The sequence below is a fragment of the Chaetodon auriga genome, chromosome 5 (assembly GCF_051107435.1).
Source record: "Chaetodon auriga isolate fChaAug3 chromosome 5, fChaAug3.hap1, whole genome shotgun sequence".
In the NCBI taxonomy this organism is placed as follows: Eukaryota; Metazoa; Chordata; class Actinopteri; order Chaetodontiformes; family Chaetodontidae; genus Chaetodon; species Chaetodon auriga.
In genome coordinates this window covers 20,926,001-20,945,937 of record NC_135078.1, presented here as the reverse complement: position 1 = coordinate 20,945,937, position 19,937 = coordinate 20,926,001, and the positions used below count along the sequence as shown (strand labels likewise).

At 43.5% G+C, this 19,937-nt stretch overlaps 1 protein-coding gene across 1 annotated transcript; it reads right to left on the bottom strand.

Annotated features, from left to right (window-relative positions):
- Positions 1-2,191: 2,191 nt before the first annotated feature.
- Positions 2,192-18,969, bottom strand: inpp5jb (inositol polyphosphate-5-phosphatase Jb). The gene is made up of 13 exons (XM_076731091.1): positions 18,505-18,969; positions 13,508-14,016; positions 12,101-12,208; positions 11,713-11,821; positions 8,880-8,996; positions 7,633-7,808; positions 7,249-7,360; positions 6,792-6,901; positions 6,380-6,587; positions 5,917-6,054; positions 5,706-5,789; positions 5,522-5,626; positions 2,192-5,316 (listed from the first exon to the last, which is right to left on the bottom strand). Exons 2-13 carry the CDS (start codon positions 14,002-14,004, stop codon positions 4,978-4,980), a joined length of 2,103 nt encoding a protein of 700 aa, XP_076587206.1. The 5' UTR covers positions 14,005-14,016; positions 18,505-18,969; the 3' UTR covers positions 2,192-4,977.
- Positions 18,970-19,937: the final 968 nt, after the last annotated feature.

Here is a 19,937-nt window from a genome sequence, read left to right as displayed (position 1 = left end):
CACAAATGTAATCTTCATTCCAAAAATAAGTTCAGATTTAACATTGACTAAGAATGTAATGTGAGAAATTAGGGCTGGTCAAGATGCCATTGTTTTGCAAGAGAAAACAAAAGCACCTACAAGATGCAGGATTGTGGTTGATTCCGGTGTTGGTATGAGGATGTGGCCTGAAAGTCTGACACCTGAAGCTCCTCAGGCTGACCGTCGTCACCGCTTCATGTCCTGCTGTGTTTTAAGCTAGTGAAAGTAACATTCTCTTGTTACAGACTCTTTGTTGTAGTTATGTTTTTATGACGTTATGATCAGTTTAAAATCTGATTTTTAGACAATAAATAAAGAACTAATGAAGGTTCAGATGTTAGACATTTGTTTTGTAAATTGACATCCATTTTTTAATGTTTTACATAAAAATATTGTGTGTGATACATTTTATCATTGGCTTAAGTGTACCGGGCAACAAGTAGCTGTTTCCTAGAAACCATTATTCAAGGTTGGTTTTAAACCAACACTGATATAATCAATCCGATACGTTGTATTTATTTTAGCTATCACAAGAACATCAGAGCACGCGCTTCGTTGGTGAAACAACCTGTTTAACCTGGAAATACATTTGCAACACCGTTAAAATGTGGATGTTGGAGAGAAGGGCAGGAGCTGGGGATATTGTATCTCGATGTAACTTAATTATACTTTACTCAAAAAGCTCCCATCTCCCTCTTTCCCTTCAGGCCCTGTTGTGTAATGTAATCAAAAGCTCTGACTATGAACATGTTCTATGTTTATAGGCAACAGATGGGTACAATTAATGTCTCTACAAGGCCTGGTTTACAAGGGTTTTATCTCCAAACAGGACCACCAAAGTTCTGAAGCTAAGAGGAGTATCTCTAGTTTCAGTTGAGGAACATTATATTGCAAGTCATTCTAAATTCTCACATTTAGTTTCCTGTTAGCAGGCCACTGGTCCACCGAGGCAGCTAATTGACTTTTCTGCTTGTCATTGTGCATATATGTACTTATTAATCTTTCCATTTTCAAGATACAGCGTGTTTAAATAAGACTAGATGGCTTGTCACAGTGACAAAGCATTTATGGAGGTTTGGTGCACATAAACACAGCTGCAATAAAAGCCCGGTGTTTCATCATGAAGCAGAAAAACATGATATCTGTCTGATCTATATAGGTGAGGAGATATGACGTGGTCATTGTGCTCTGACTGAAGTCAATGGTCGGTCACTGTGAAGGTCAGATAACTTTAACAGTGGCTGTGATATCAAGAATCAAGGTAGAATTGATATCCTACACACTATGGACAGTTGAGGGTTATTACACACAGAGTGACTCATATCAGCAGAGATCATAGAAAATAAAAAAATCAAAGGTTGTCTTCACCACACAAACGTGCTGTTTTTTATCTCCTGGTGGTTTTAATCCACAGAGAAGCAAAAATTAGATGTTTCAATCCAACAATTTTGATGGAAAGTCCCACCAAAAAAAATCAAAACAAGACTCTTCATACTTATGACATAACCGGATCATTAGCATTGTCATCCTGCACCTTTTTAGTCACTTCATTTAATCATGCTACTTTTGGTGTTTAGTGTCACTAAACACCAAGCTACTCAATCCCTGACCGGTGTTGCATCAGAGTGGTACAGTGTCACCATGAATTTGCAGGGTAAACAGTTTCTTTTCAGAGGGGAAAAGCATGATGCAAGATGCACCTGTTGTTGCCTTCTGCAGGATGCGTTGTTATGTTTGTCGCCCACATTTATTCAGAAACCCAAAAATACTAAGGCTACTTCCTCCTCAAACAATAATAAATCACAAAGAGCTAGTTGGCTGTCCAAAGATGATTAATAATAGACCGGAGGTGGACTCTAATACTGGCTATCACTGAATGAAGTTCAGTTCTTTTGCATAATTGAAGCTGATGCATGTGTAGTACTTTTAGCATTAATGACCTTCACAGTCGTAATTGAAATATTACCTGAATTCATTTGTGCAAAGGCTTCAGTAGGGAGTCACATCCTCTTTTTAAGGCCACTGCGACATAAGGCAATATCAGGCACACACACACACACACACACACACACACACACACACACACAAATACAACAATGGACAGAGTAGAAATACCATAATTACCCATTTTTCAAGAAATGGAAATGAAGAGACTCGGGACACACACAGCACAATTTGAAGGGGAGTATATTATTTCTTTGGACAGTGTTGCACTAGTTTTTGGGTTGGAGAACAAAGCAAGCAACCCCTAAAAAAAAAACCTTGTCGTCTCACTTATCAGATGACTCCACACACATAAAAAACATTTCCATGTGCCAGTTATCAGTATCTCACAGCCTTGTTATATTTGTTGTACAATTCATTCACAATTTTACAAAGACCTGTAGACTAAACAATCTACACTTCAGACAATAAAACATTTGATCTGACTCTACTAAAATGGAAACTGGAGAAATCAAACTCTCTCTTCATAATTCCTAATAGAAAAGAAAATAATTATCAATATTCTCTTATATCATTTTGACATTTCCATTGAAATAATGCTCCCTCACTGGCCAGCAGAATTCAGGCTCATTTAACAGTTAAATAAGAAAATAAATACATAATTTAAGTAAAATAATCTTTGTGGCATAGATTGTCTTCTATTTTATGTTTTCTACCATACTTAATATTAGTCCTTTACATACATATTTCTTCTATTTTAGCCACATCATTACAAAACGATAACATTCTGTAGACAGAGCATTTTTTCATCAACATTTCACAATAGATAGTCACGAGTCATGACTGCAGAACTGATCATACTCATCTAAATTACCTAAAGTAGGACAAAGTCATACAATCTTTAACATTTTAAACATATTACTCTACACAAAGGTCCAATAGATTTTTCATTTCAAAATCAAGAAAATACATGGATGCACTATGAAATGATTGAAACAATTTCAGATTTATGCAAGCATAACTGTCCTGTATGTTCTTCTCCTAACATTTATACTGAAGTTAAATTTTTATACTGTCCTTACCATGTTTTTCTAACAATTTTCACAGCCACGATTATAACAAAGAGGAGTCAAAAACAGCACTTTACGGCACAAAAGTCACAGTACCGGAATGTACAGTATGTCCAGCAGCAAACCATGCAAGCAGTCACACCCCATTCTCTCTCTCGCACGCACACACACACACACACACACACACACACACACACAACCTCCACCATCCAAAGCACACACGCACACATCCATAAAAATACATACACACAAAAATTGATTACAGACATACACACTGAGGTCACAGCTACAACAGTATACACTGTCCTACGCTAACAGCCCAGAAGTACAAAGTGTCTAAGACGGTGCACCGGAGATCACAGGTTGGGAATGCAACACGACTACTGTGACTAATGTGAACGTCAGCTAATCACCAGGATCAGTGGGCGAGGATCTGAACGAGATAAAACACAAACAGGAATGGTGAACTTCAAAAAAGAAAGCAAAAGAAAAAAGTCAAACTTATAATAATAAATAGATATGACCATTTCATTTATTTGAAATATCACTTAGTGTTGTGATATTTCACAATAGTGGAACATGTCAGCTTTGCATTATACCACTTAGAGTATAATGCAAAGCGCTGTCGTAGCTCTACATAGTAGAGTTCCTGCTCCCGTTTGTCAGACATATCCAGATTGATAATCAGTCAAAAACTTTAATATGTATTAAAAAACGGATTGAAAAACAAATGTGTGATTTTTTGGTACTCTGAGTAAATTATTTCTAAAACTGCTGCTGTGAAAACTTAGATAAGGCCCATTTCAAAGCAAGATACTGAACGCTTTCTGGGTCCCATGTTGCTGTAGTGGTTCCTACTGAAGACGGCCCAGCGGGGTTAGGGCCGAACAATTCACGAACTTGTTCTGGCAAGACAGCTATGCAGTGGTTAATGACAGCTAGCCCCTCACACCCATCACATCCAACTGCACTGATTTGGTGGTCTATTTAAAGGCCTTTACGCTCACATTCACTAGCTACGCTGACATGTGCTGCTCTGCTGCTTTGATTAGAGACCAAGCCTCCTAAGTCCCTAGGAGACCCCTCCTACACTGGTTCTTCCTGTTTTTATGCACCCTGGAAGGACTTAACTCCCATTGGTGGACCATTTGAAATGTTACCTGCATGTTGTATATCATGTTGCTGTGTAGTGTGCGCTGAATTTCCAAAGCAGGGAATATCTACGAGAGTAGAACCATACTGCCAAGTCGGACCTCATGGCTATCTCCATTTGCAGACGTGCACAAACGAATAATGTCAGTGATTGTTGACCGAGCTTGCGATGCTTTGTTGGATGTTTTAGCATAAAATGCATAAAATGCATCTTTCACTATGTGTCTATGGTACTCTTGGTCTGAGCGAATCTGTTTTGTAATTGATACATGTTCCACATCTAAAGCAAACTAGTGATCTGTGAGCAATGTCTGTGTCAAGTATGACATATTCCCTCTCTCTAAAGTGTTTCCTCATGCCTGTATGCAGTCTGCTGACATGACTGATACATCAGTGCAGAGTTTCAAACCATCGTTGGAATACAGGGAGGATGGTTCCTATTAAGTATTAAGTAACAACTCTTTTACTCTACATGACCGTAAATCCTTGAGTATTTCCTAATGCAAGGTGTCAGCTCCCTGTACTGTCCACACCTGAGAACGGACGAACGCAGAACAAACACAGGACAGAGTGAAAGGTTTACAAATAAAAAATATACAATGTGCACAGCTTAATAGAACAACTCAAGGCAAAGTAAGCCCTCTGGACAAACCAGATGGCTGTTCCTGAAAAGGATGGCATCAGAAACTGTATGTTTTCATTACAGAAAACATACAGTGTATGGATGTATTGAATAAAAGACACAACAGCTGGCTATGTGACCTGTGATAACAGCAGGACTTGTTGTCCATCACAGCCCTGAATCCCCTGTGTCTTTTTCTTTCTCCCCAGGAGCAGACACCTGGTCGCTGCTGCCCTCTGCTGGACGTCCTGTGGACTCCCTCACAGCTGTTGTACTGGTGCTGGATGGGGAACCATCCGTGACGTTGAGCGCTCTCATTTTGGCCTGTGCAGGACTGCTGGAGCGGCTGCGGCTGGGGCTGCCGCTGCGATGGCTGCGGTGCTTGCTCTTGCGAGGGCTGGGACTGCGGGACCTCGTCTTCATGAGGACAACAGTGCTGTCGTCTTCAGAGCTGAAGTCAGAGCTGTCTGAAGAACTGTTGTCAAGACCTGAAGTGGGAAGCTGGATCTGAGGATGAAGGATAGAAATAGGATAAGAGTGGGATGGAGGAGGTAGAATATGGAGAAAGAGCAGCGAAATGTCAGTAGAGGTAAAGATGCAGATGCAGGGAACACCAGCAGTGACAGCATACAATAGATGTGAAGCCCCCCTCTGTCAAATAATGCATTTGATTGTTTCAACCCAAAGAAAGCAGGGCTAGAGCTATGATTACCTGAAATGGCTCTGTTACACCCACAATGGTGCTCATGTTGTTGCTATAGTAACCCAAGATAAAGTCCCCTGAGCCTTTGGGCAATTCCTCCTCAGTAAAGGTTACCTGGAAAACAGTTAGTCAGACATTATTAAATGTCAAAGAAAATTAGGTCTGAAGAGAACTCAGCACGCTTCCAGGTTACCTGATGTTCTTGTCGATGAAAGTCAGCTTCCTCTTGCTTGGCCCACACATATCCCACATAGTCCTTATGGTGTTTGAAACCCACCTAGGGGGGCGGCAGCACAATGACCAACGTCACTTGATTCAAACAGGTAATGCACAGAGATATTTGTTATGCTACCCCTGACGAACGCTGCATGTTATTAGGTCAGCAGAGGTGAGACTCTGTCTACCTTGTACAGTCCGATCCAGTCCCAGGAGCTGCGAGAGAAGCTGGGCGCCAGTTTGAATTTTGCTGTGGCATCAGCAATGTTATTCCACTCATCCTCCACAATGATTGTGACCAGGGGAATATCCACCTTGTACGGGAACTACAGAGAACATTTAGCATAAACAGAGAAAAATACTGCAAGACTTAAACGATAATGAGGGCTGAGTATCAAACCTCAGTATTCAGTTTTTCCCGATTTACTCCATAACTTTACTAACTTTGGGCTGTTTATTACTTAAATTATTGCACAGCAGTTTAAGTTTGGACAACATTGAATATTGCTGTTTGATTGTCAAACTAATGTATGGAAAAGAACATAATTTTGGTATCGGAACTGAAATTAAGTATTATACTATCATCAGTATTGTGAAAAATTTAAAGCCCTGAGCAGTTTCATCTTTGCAGTGTACCCTGATGTGTCTCACCTGCAGGGTAAAGATGGAGGAGACTGGTTTGTGGTCACTGACAGTGTATTCCATGTGACTTCGGTAGTAGTGCTGGGTCACTTTGGCCCCACTGGTCAGCCCTGAAATGGAGCCACGCTTCCCAGCGCCGAGAGCTGGGCCGGCAGGTGCGGTGGCTCTCAGGCGCCACAGGATCCGGTCGGTCCAAGCAGGTTTACGTTTCTTCCCACTGGACAGAAAGAGAGGGACGGAGAAGAGAGAGAGGTACCATCTTGTTTAAAATCAGTACGTGGAGAGAAAAAAGAGGCACTTTCATTCTCCCCCGGGCTGCTGAGGACCTTTCAGAGCGGAGAGTACAAGTATTACCGAGCCAGACTCTGTGATATCTGGGCAGTGGCCTAGAATTCATAACGGCACCCCTGGCATCACCAACCTTGTGTCGTATGTATGTGTTCCAACGTCAAACTTGTAGGTGGGAGGAAATTTGAGTGGTCCTTCTTGAAAACCCTCCAACACTGTCTCGCTGTCTTTGGCCATATTGAGCTGTAACAGTGAGAATTAGCAGACATCACACACTGAGGATTTCTGTTTGGCACTTAAATGACAGCTCTTTTAGGAGGATAATGTGTTTCTCTATTGCCCTCTTGTGGCATTACTTACACACTGCAAAGTCCACCAGACAAAGACAGAGGACATTTTATGATGTACGTCCTGACTTTTTAACAAAATTTGTGAAACTTCCCTTCACAAACACTCTGATCTAAAGTTATGATTTTAGAATGAACAGCTTTCTGGGAAACATTTCATGATAAGATTTTAGTGTAGAGACATAAAATCAACCCAGTCAGCTGCTATCATCACGCAGCATATTAGGCAGCCTTTATTTTTACCTGATCCTTCTCCCACAGCATTGGAAACTTGTTGTTATCGATGGCTGATTTTACCACTTGCATATCCAGGTCATCAATGCGGAAATTGAGATCCCCAAACCAGAACACGACACTGTGAAAAAAGAAGTCACTTCATGAATGAATTCCTAAATTCAAACAAGTGCAAATACAGAAGCACTTTTGCAATGCTGATTGCAAAAGTGCTGTGACACCATTTGTTACACCATTTCCCTTATAAAATGCTAAAATGGAGAAATCAAGTCTGGCAAGGTTTGTCACAGATATATCATGCAGAGGCTCTACCAGATTTCTTTACTGATTATCAGACAGATACAAAGAACTGTGTCTGTATTTGTGTGTGTGTCTGTGATTGTGCTGACTTACTCGTGGTCAAGAACCCCGGTGGCAGCCTGACCCTCAAACTGCTGCTGCTGCAGGATGCTCTCAAAGTCCTCCATGCGCTGATCTGAGTTTTCCATATGAGCCGGCAGGTGGCAGTTGAGGAAGCAGATGGTGTGGCCGAACACGGACATGCGGGCGCTCACACCACCTTTATTCCCCTGTAACACCAACAAGCAGAGGGGAAGTTAAATAACATTAAAGAGAACAAAGCACACACTGTTGAAAGAGGGAGACGGCTGCTGTGTTTATTCACTCATCACTTCTCTGGTAGTAAAATTAAATGAATGAATGGAAAAGTGCCTTTGCAGAGACCGTATGTCAGTGCTTTCACTGTATTGAGTGGTATGTGTGTCTGTGCCACAGACAAACAGGAAGTTTACTCATTAAAGACCAGTGAAGAACATCATCAATACTTAATGCTAACAGTAAAGTGCACAGCGGGGCGACAGGATGAGTCTGCAGATTCCTTCCCGCTGTTCTTTGCTCGCACTGCTCTGACCCACTAAAACACAAACAATGTTTCAGTGGAAAAGCTGCAGGATGAGCTGATGCCTGAGTTCACACAGGGGTTATTTATACTTAAAAGTGAGAACGACATAACTTTTCATCAATGTATTAGAGCCCTCGGTGATTATGTTAATACAGACGGACATCCACTGTGATCTTAGTTCCTGCAAACATCTTTTTTTAACTGTTTCTTGTAAACAATATTCTTATGGACTGAATCCTTGTAAGTTCTAATACCAGGTAATATACATGAAACATGACTGAATATAGGAGTGCTCCCAGACTGCAGTATGCCCTCTGTTAATCTTATTATGCTTGGCTTTTTGAGCATGAATAACTGCTGGCTGTTAGACACCAACATCTATATCTTTAGTCTCATAAAACTGGATGAAAAGCATTTGAATAACCGGTAACAAGACTTGTTAATATGGTCGCTGTGCTCTAATCTTTCATGTCATTTGCACCAGATTACCAACACATGCTCACCAGCTCTGGGCAAAGCAAACAACCAGCGCTGTTTACAGATGAAGCTGTATATGTGTGTAGAAGCTGTAGTGGAAAAGTAGTGTCTCCCAGATCTCTGTCAAGGTATCAGTGACTATGATGTCAGCTTAAACCGAGTCCCTCCTACAGACACGCTGTCCTTTGTGCAGCTACGCTTTCATGTGTGAAGTTTTCATAACACAGTGCTGATCACAGAATGGAGTCAGTCGCCGTCTCACCCAGTAACCCCCCAGGCCAGTGCGAGTGGTTTCAGTCTGGACTCCGCGGAGGAAGGGCAGATGGAAGTACTTGGCAAAGACCAGCAGTAACAACCCCTGCATCCGCTGGGAGGTCACCTGAGGGACAGACAGGTGAGGGACAGGAGGAGAAAATAGGATAACATGAATAGGCACACAGTGAGAGTTATGAGGAGGTGCTTTGCATAATTGTGAAAAGAAAGCAGCTATACAGTTCGGGGTAACTATAAACTAAAATTTCAATTAACAAATTCTCTGAGCTGAGTCCGGCTTTCCTTAGCGTCCATTACTGCTGCTCTGCTTCGCTTTCTCTTCCCCTCCTCTCTCACACTCCCTCCTCTTTCTACCCCCTTGCATTTCCATTTCCCCCTGCAGGAGCTTGTGGCCCAGCTCTCCCACCACTTTACACGAGGCATGGCACATTAGGGAGGCCGTAGCTCGTGGTCGACGCTCGCTGTGGCAACAAACCACTCTGCTGAGGGAGCGTGATGTCCACACTGCGGGCACTTGATGATCAGACATTTCCCTTCTTCAAGCCCTACACCACCATCTCAAGCACTTGCTTCTGGTCATGCATAATGCTATGCAGATTTTGGCATTTGTGATATAAAAAAAGAAGTGTACATATTTATGTGTTGTATGTTCATCCCTTCTTCTTCCTCTCTCCAGCGGTCCACACATCCCAACCCCCAACTGCAGGCCGAAGAAGCATGATCACACTCGGTCTGAAATGCCCTGAAGGCAGTAATGGAGGCACACATCTCCACGTGACATAAGACCCTCCCGCTTGTATACTAACTGGCTATTTGAACAACTTTGTTGCGTAATGGATTCTAGTGAACCGTAAAGTGGACCGACTTTATTTGTGTTATGTGCGTGTGGACACAATGAGTGTGCGAATCTCTGTGTGTGTAAAGTCGGAGATAATATACCTTTGCATGCATGTAAAAGCAATTCTTATCAACATGAGTGAACATTGAAGGAGCTCCTGAAGGCTGCCATGCTACATTTTGGCTAAGACCAGAAACTACATCTAATCCAAAAGACAAGTGTGTGTGAGTGGGACAGAGAGGCAGAGAGAGCGTGCATGTGTGCAGCGCTGTGTGTTTGACCTTGTGCAGCACACACATGACTGGAGACATCAGCTGTGAGTAACAAGTGTGATATCAGCGGGGCAGCCTGGGAATCTGGAAGAAGTCCAGTCCAAAATAAGGCTTACTCATTCCAGTCTCTAGTACTGACCACCACAGTAGTGTCAGCATCTTCTTCCACTGTACACCTTATGTACATTAGACATCATTTGCTGGATTTGTAAAGAGGCTTTAAGATATAGTCATCTATTGACATAACAAGTGAATCTTTTAACTGAAAAAATAAATAAAACTTAAATTAGCCCTTAACAAAAGGCAGGTCTCTGTTATTCCACTGTCTACAAATCTGAGAAATACAGTTTGACCTAACCTAAACTTTAATCATACATTTTACAGTCTCACAGTATTTAAAATGCAAATTTAGCTGCTTCATAGTGTCATGACTCTAATGCTCAGTCAACAAATTTGGAGACAATGTCAATCCAATAAATCACACGGCATACAAAAAGCCGTGCTGCAACACATTCAATACAGTGCGTCATGTTGCAATTACAGATTAGGGCCAGAAAAAACTGCCTCTGCTAATTTGTGCATCTAAATTGAAGCTTACTCAAACGGAAACGATGGTGCCGATCAGCAACTGAGTGGTGAATAGACGGAAAAAAGATGGCTGTGTTTCTGTTGAGTGAGCTCTCTTTGCAGCTCGCAGCAGTTACAGCTTGAACCTGACAAAGAGAGTTGGTGAGCAGACTCTCTCAGAGTGGGAAGAAGTGATGGAGTGTCTTGTCTGTCCGCCATATCATGACGAGACAGATTCCTACTGACACTACCATGTATCTCCCTCTCAAGACAAACTCCAGCCAACACAGCCCTTTAACCTGCTCGCAGCATTAATATCCACAACATGAAGTACACAAAAAGGTTACGTGGAGACGCTTTTAACGAGGTTTAAACTAACGCAGCAGACCATGAGATAGCTGGAGGACAGCATCAGTCTCACTGTCAGAGGCCCATCAACACTGACAACGACGTGATCCAAAAATAAAACAGCATCCTGGGAGACATTTGTCGAGCTCTTTCAGCTCGACAGCTGATTCACGCTCTCTGGCTCACCATGCCAACAGAGCCAAGACGCAGCCTGACAAACACCAACTGCAGCTACGGTACGTGCCCTTACAAAAACACGGGAAATACCACCACACCAGACAGCTGTTAAGAAAATAAACATTTTTGATGATGTTTTTAAAAATGTTTTAACTTCCGGAAGAATATTTTAAATAAATACGGCTATGCCTTTAATGTCCTATTTGATGCCTAGCATGGAATATATATTAGAAAATATTTGCTCCATCCCATTTAATATGTGCATGACATGAAACCCACACTGGGTATGTGAAGGCATCATTAAATAGAAAGATAAAGAATAAGGGGCAGGTATGCAGCCATAAAGGCACACAGAGGGACACATAGAGACAGCGAGAGCTTGACTTTGCATTATGAGCCTGGCAGACAGCAGAAGATAGCAGATACGCTGACATTACACGCCTGTTATAAATTATCACCCCATCCGTTGCTCAGGGAACAAAATGAGCCGCAACAGCAGCAGCAAGCAGAGATCTCATCAGTGATAGCATAATGCATACAGTATCAATGTAAGCAGTGTATTTCTAAGCATGTCGCAATGAGAGCGTGCATATGTGTTGGTAATAAAAGCCATTACTGACCAGCACATAACCAAAGGGGCTGAGTCTCTCCATGCAGACCTCGCTCCACTGGTCTGTGAAGAGGACATCTTTCAGCCTTTTGTTAATCATAGAGTTCACTTCCTGTAACCTTAAAGATAAAGACACACAACAACAACACACAAGGGTCATCAGCACACAGACATGTAAGAGGAGCTGATGAGTGGGAGCTTTGACAATGTAATGGTGGATTATAAATGGAAGAAAATCATGGCCATAAGGGGAGAGACATCAGTGCGGTTCATAACTGAGCCCGACCGCTCATTAGTGGCATTGTCTGCAGTGCCGACGTGGGACAAGTGAACATAAATGGACACTTCAGCTTTTACGTGGAAGAAAGTGAATGACGACTGCACCACAAAACACTCACCCGATAATGTACATGTCTGTGTTTCCATCACCCACATTCAGCCCCAGCAAGGAAGTGATGTCGTCAGGTGGCGTGGCCGAACCCACGTTCCAAGTGATGATGTGCACCCTGTTGGAGAAGGGTGTTATGCAATATCTCTTATAAACGCTCATCTCCTCCACACCTCAGTGTCATAACCTACAGACTGTGAATTAATACATATGTTTTAATATATACAGACGTCTGTCCTGATAACACTGACGTAGGCCTTTCTCTCACTTTCTATCCACGTCAGAATTTATCTTTTTGAAATCACATCAGTGTGACAATTGTATTACCAAGTATCACATCAAAATTTCCCATATAAATGTGAATGTGAGAATGTGTTTGTCTGAACAAATACAGCGTGTTAGCTGTCTGCTAGACTGTTGACTCTGCCTCTCACCCAGTGTGTACACTTGGACGGGCTCCCGCCACCTACAATCCTGAACGGGACAAGTGGTTTAGAAAATGAATGAGATGAAATTCTGCACATCCCTTCCTTCCTACTGTATATGCTACACGTGTTTAAGGACATGCATTCACTGCAGCATTTGCGTTGCCATTTAGGGGCCAGTGTCACAGTTGTTCCAAGACACGTGATGTTCAGCTCCCAAGAAAATTTCCAAAAATGTTCTATAAAAAGCAGGGGGCTCACTATGCTCGCAGCGTTATCACTAAACCTTCCAAGAGACCCTTCTCACAGCCACAGCATGCAGCTGATACACTGAACAAAGCATAAATGTTATGTAGGTTTGCAAGTTTCCTTGTTCACTGAATGACCTAAATTAGACTTTCTGTCCTACAACACTTCTGTTAAAAAGGGATCAAGAACAAAACCAATGTGTTGTTGTGACCAAACATATTAAACATATTCGAGGACACTTGAAATAGATGTTATGTAAGATCTTTCCATGTGAGGCCTGTGAAAGGTTTGTGGCTTTCGTTCTCACTGGATGTTTCTTCTTTTCTATGGGTGTGTCTCTAACCACTCCTCGGTTCAGTAGGTAGTGAATCATTTTACAGTAAACTGGATTTCCAGAACTGATTACGTTGCTCAAACATTGAACAAGTTAGGTGAATAAATAAGAAAAAGGAATAAGGTGCAAACTGATACAGACAGATTATTGGTTTAAATCAGTCTGATTTGGTTGTTGGATTCCTAAAAAAGTAAAAGGAATAAGTGATTCCTGACACAGAAACAAATAACTGTGTTCACTGTGGCGACATGTTGGCTGTAATCGTGCGGCCTTGCAGTGTTGACTGTCAGTGTATATAAATAAATGCTGCATGTGTCTTTCTTGGCTGCCTGGGAATGAAAGACAATGCAGAGACGTGCTGAGACATGAATGTTGAGACACACACACACACACACATCAGGGAACTTGCCTGAAGTCCTCCACAGACTGGGCCTGCGTGTCAGCGGTACCTGCTACAGAGAGGGCTCTCTGTGCATGTGGGTTCAGGTGAGGAGGCACAGGCTTGCTGACAGGTGGGTGGGGGACAGAGGCAGCCCTAATCGGGTGGTGGCCTGGACCTTTGGGGCCAGCCTTTGTGCTGGGCCCGGTGCCCTCTCCCAAGGGCTTGACCGCTGCAGTGCGGGAGGGTTTGGGACGACTTGCCACGGGGCCATCAGGAGAGCACTCTTCCTGGTTAGACAGCGGTGTGGGTTCAGCTTTGGGATCAGAGACGTCGACGGAGGCCTCCACTCTGGAGCTCCTCTGGGGCCGCCGAGGCCTGGCGGGACCTGCAGGCTGAGCAGCAGTGGAATCAGAGGCTGGACCTGCTGTACCTGATGCTGGAGCCGGAGCTGTTGCTGAAGCTTCTGCTGCACCATTTGGGTTGTCTTCTTGTGTCTGGCTTTGGCTCGGATTGTCTTGATCCATTTCTTAAGATTTCTGTGGCAAAAGAGACAATGAGAATGTTTTCACTTGTAAGACCAGACCACGGTCTCTGTGGCTGTGCGGTGATGATATAATGTGAGAAGGGAAATACATTTAAAAAGGAGCTGAGTAGGTTTAGAGACATTTCTACCACCACTTCCAACACGCAGCTTCTTTGACAAATGACAAGTCAATTCAGCTGATGAGTCATGAGACCCTACTGACCCAGCAGGACAACTGAGTGAGTCATGCAGGCTCCCTCCATCATGACTCTTCATTTACCTGCCTTAAAAACAGATGAATACAGCTGCAGGTATTGACAGGAGAAGAGAGTTGAAAGAACAAAATACATAAAAACAACAGCTGGGGAGCAGAAGCAGAGTACAGGAGACGCACTCTCCTGCTGCCCTAACCTCCAAGAGCTTTTGGATGGAAGATTTGGAGAAAAAAAAAGCCTGGACACGGTCTATCATCCTCTCTAGTTGTGCCCAAGCCGCCTGCCAGTCCTCCAGTAACCAGGGAGATGCTCAGTCAGTTCATATCAGCTCAGAGCACCTGCCACACACTAACACGAGGAACCGCTGCACGGTCGAGAACAGCAAAAGTCAACAGCACGGAATAAACAACACCACGGAGAGATGGAGCTGCACAGGGATCAGACAGACACGGGGAGCAGAGGAGGAGGACAGAAAAGCAGGAGGAAATTCAGCCCATTCACTCAAGTAACAATCCATTCAGTTATTGTGTAAATAATGGTCCGCTTTGCTTCTCTCTGATGCCGACTGATAGAACACAATAGCAGTTTAAGCTGTACAACCAGTTTGTGAAAGATTTCACAATTTCTGATTTCAATGCAAAATAAGCATTTTCCATCAGAGGCGACTGCTTCAATGGATTCATGAAAACTTAGTAACTGAGTAATTATGGTGATGCGAAGATGGAGAAATATGGTCGTACAGTCAATGGAAAATCAAAGGTAGAAAGATATCAGGCACACTGTAGTCCATAAACTGTGCATCACCAAAGCATTTCTCAGATGTTACATTCCTAAATCAAAAAATGAGCCGCATACATGGGAACATGCCCTTGTGCTTGTGGACCCTTAAAAGAGCTGATCTGACACTGTGGCAGCTCGGCACAGATCCATCCATCAGTGGTGGAAGAAGAGAAACACGTGAGAAAAAAATGTCCGTGTCACCTAAACACGAGTTATCGGCCAAATCCTGGCACAGCCATTAACTCATCATACTCTCCACGTGGCTGAAATGATGTTATGGACATATTCTTGGCGGGTAGGGAGAGAGGGGGGCTATCTGCTTGGGGAGCTCTCTCGTAATTATTCACATGACCTTGAAGGGACGGAGGCCACGACTTTCATGCAGAGGGAGTAGAGCTGCCTCTGTACTCAACATGTGCCCAGAAACATTGCCTTTCAGTCCACCAATAACCTGGTGCCTGGCTGGGCATAATGTATTCCTATGGTCCATGTATGGCATGTAGTGGGGGGAGAGTGGGAGGAAGACAGGGCACACGTGGGAGTGGGTGGGTGCAAAACGAGCCGAGGGAAGCGAGAGGGAGAGCCGAGCGAGACAGCCCATTCAGTGACAACACTGTGTCTCTTCGCAGAATGTCTCTAAATTGATCCTCTCACACTTCCCTCTGGCACTGTCTATTTTTCCAAGCTTTAATCCCCCTTCTCCCTCGCTTATCGTCCCATTGCTCTAATCCTTCCTCTCTCCTCATCTTCTCCCACACTCCGTTGTTCCATCTCACCCACCTTCACTGCATGGGCACTGAATCACCCCACCAATTCATTTTTCCTTTCACACGTCGAGCTGAGCGCCTCCACCGTTCCTGACCTAAAATCTTCTCAGTCCTTTCCTCTCTTATCCCCCCTGCTCCGTGAGGTGACACTCGTGCTCCTCCGGCGACGCGCTCTGTATTGTTTCCTTCAGCCAACCACTTCACAGTCACTATCGATGACGTCAACATGCCACAGTCCCAGCGGCCACCATCACAACAGCTGGACATAGATCATAATCAGCAGTAATGTGCATCTGTCTGTGCGGGAACAAGGGGAAAAAACGGAGATTGAGAGAGGAGGTGACCATGGGAAAGAGAGCGTGTTCGAACCATGTTTCTGATTGCACAAAAATAGCTGGGGACTGGGAGGTCTGGTTCACAGGACTAGACGAAGGTGATGATGGTAGAAGGAAATACTAAAACGTGAGATGTCGCAGTTAATTTTTCTAACACAAAAAAACGTTCCTTTCCTTTATGTGTGACAGAGCAGGAGCCAAATATTTGCCTTTCTGGGAACAGTCATGACAGAGCAGCACTTCTTATTCCACTCACGTTCGCCTCGGAGAGGGTGGAATGATTTGATAATAACAAATGTGTCATGGTGTTTACATGCACCCTCCTGAGGGGGTGAGAGCTGAGAGAGCCACGAGGATATAGTGTAACCCAAACAGCAGGCTCTAGCCAGGCTTCCTGGCTCCTCTGATGGGATTATTTGACAACACAGATACTTCTGGATGACCGAGTCAGTTGAACAGTCAGGAGCCAGATTTCATGTTGTTCTTCTTTAAGGGAAGTCATTTATATCCTGAATTATCTTTTTGGCTCAGCTCTGCGTGGTCACATTGGCACAGCGATTGCAGCCATAATGACGATCACGTTTTTCCCACCTCTTCAGTGTTTGACGTCGAAATTACAGCCAAGCAGAGTGTTGGTGTTTGGGGCCTCCAGGGCCATATGCCCCTGTGACAGGGATACTAATGATGACCCGGACAGAAATGACACCGGCAGCTGCTGCCACAGCTGTAAATGGCTCCTCCGGGTCCTAGTGCAACCGAGGATCACTCCCCTGTATCCAGGGGGCCTCATCTCTCCGATCAGGTCACAGCCAAGGCTGTAGGATGTCAGAATGATTTTGCTAACAGTCCAACACTGAAGCCATGTTCTGACAACATAAAGTAAATGCCTGCACTGCAAAGTTAAATTGTAAGTTGCAATTTCAGATTCTGTCAATTACAGAAATCAGCCAAATGGAAACATTTATTTGGCTTCATTCTGCTTAAAAGACTCTGCAGAGAAAACAGTCACCATGCTGTTCTCAGATGCAAAAGCAGCCTCTGGTTTACCAATTAACTGACATGCATGCATTGCACAATGTCAAGTAACTGGGATACACACTTTCATTCAACCCAGCATAATCTGTGTGTGAAGGAATTTGGCTAAGGAATCAAACTCAACGACAAAAACTCATCAGGGACGATAAAAATAAATCATCTGTGCTTGGACTGGCAAATGAAACAGACACAATGCATTTGTACTAATGTCTGCACGTGCATGAAATTAAAACACTGTCTTACACAGAAGTCGGTTCATTGCCCACATGTTCCTATTTGCCCAGCGACCGGTTTTGAAATAAGGATGAAGAAACGACGGACTTGCCAAAAGTTGCAGCAATAACGTAGTAGTTGCTGGTCCAGTAATCACTGAGAAAACCTGTTAGATGAGTGCTAATGCGTGCACCGGCTCCGAAATGAAAAGCATTGCTTTCTGATCCAGTGTAGCTCCAGATATGTGCATTACACATTACATTACATTGCATGAGAAAAGCTGACAATGGAACTGCAATCTGAAGCACTGCGTGGCACTGTAAGGGTAAAGCATATATGCTTTATATGATACTATGTTAGTAGAGCACAAGGGCAAATTCATAGCATTATATAGTGAACTGACCAAACATACATATGCAAGTATGACAAGAGAAGGCTTTTTGACGTGACTTGTCACTTCATATCTGATATACCCTGTTATGTAAACACTAGAACACAGGCTGCATACTCTCAGGGTAGCAGGCGCTGGTATTTGGCCCATGGTACATGTATGTATTTATACACTGAGACCAAAATGAGTGATGTCTCGGCTGAAAGAGGACAGTGGCAGATACAGTGTCTGGCCTAATTACACTCCTGCTTCAAGGACAATTTTTTCAGGCTGAAAAAGAGAATGAAGGTCATTTTAATTCAGTGTTTTGCCATCAGATACTATCTGAGACACATGGGTGCCTCTGTGTGTGTGTGTGTGTGTGTGTGTGTGTGAGAGAGAGAGAGAGTGATGGGGGAGGAAAATAGCAGAGCCAGAAACTGTGTACACATTTCTAATGTGTGATTATGATTCATCAGCATGATCTCAAGAATCGAGGGTGTTAATTTTGATGGACTTATTCTTAATTATCATGTTTTTACGTTACAAACACTGTATCAATATCCCTTTTCATGTAAACATATCCGCAGCATGAGGATCAGCTTACAGGGATTTCTTTACAGGTGATGTTAGGGAGAAACAAAAGTAAACAACAACATCGTCTGTCTCGGTGATCGATGTTGTGAACACCACTGGTGTATAATTGAAGCACCTCCTGTGCCATCACACATCCCTCTGATAGGTTTCAAGCCTAAACGTAACGCAGCTGATTGATATCACCTTTACCTGTTTTGGTTCCTCTGTGCTGAAGGTTTTAACAGCGGATGGATCTTGAGGAAACCGTCGCTGCAGATGTAGAGCACGCTCAGTCCGGAGCCTCGGTGGGAGATGTGAATTTACTAGAGTCCCCCTCTGTGACACATTAACCAAAAACACACAGAACTTTCTTTTCCAGGCGCCTCCCAGATGAAACCATCGGCATCCCAGCCCCTTCCTTCCTTCCGTCCGTCCTCGGCGGGGTGATGACAGCGAGCGGGAGTAGGTGGGCTTGGCGCGATGCTGGCGACAGATTTGTCAGACAGGCTACATCCCACAAACACAAACGTCTCCTGCTGCGTTTAAAGACACAGGCTGCAGCGGCACGCGCTCCCCTGTGTCCTGCTCCTTCCCCGTGCCCTTCAAATTAAAGTCCGGGACAGCACGGGAGAGAGCGCTTCCGGAAACGAGCAGCCGCTGCCTGCCAACGGTGTCAGGTTGATGACTACGGTGAAGTCCGTCTCTGACGCTCACAGAACTACAGCGGGCAGAAGGGAAATATCCTGGCAATTACGCCTACAAACATGGCTTCCGTCTACGAGCTTGGCGGACAGTCTCACCGTCTCACGCTCGCGCACCGACTCGACACTGGTTTCCATGACAACTTTATCAAACGCTGGCCGTTAGGGCTCGTGCCAAATTACCATTCAACAGCGTAGAGTTAAAAGGGCCGTTCTATGTAGTCGAAGTCTATGACGAAGCACCACTGCCGCCTAGTGTTTGCTATGGTGAAGTGCGCGGCTTAATTACGGTGCAGCAAAGGTTGTACGGTCTGACCTCAGGTAAATAGAAGCACCTGCGTATTTTAAGCAGACCATTGTAGAAACACTTTGCTTGAGGAAAGAAAAAACGTGGATATAAGATTTGGTGCAGCAACATTTAGATTTGATCAGTTTGAAAACTAGGACGGCAAGAATGATATATTGGGTCGAGAGTCAAGGTTAGATTTGCTTAGTATTGATTTGACAGAAATATATAGCTAATTAAACTTGGAGTCCTGAGCTCCATGAAGGCTGATGCACAAAGATTCCCTCACCCTCTTCAAACAACATGCTAACACAGTGCGCCTCTAGCAGACATGGTCACAATATGAGCTACTAGTGCAGGACCCACTTTAGCTGATAATGTACTTTAAGTCCCTTAAAAAGATTACGAATAATCCAATAGCCATTTTCAGTTCGTAGTATGTGTTAAAATATTATTTGTAATTTGAAACATTGTGGAAGACAGAAGCAACGTTTTGTACATTTTGTAAGATTATTTTACATTAAGTAACATGATAACAGATTAACCTCTAATTCTAATCATCAATATAGTAACATAGCTGCAGTTCTGTGCAGCTCTATTTACACAGTAACAATGATGCATCTTTCTGTAAAGTTTATTAAATTACTTGTATGTAT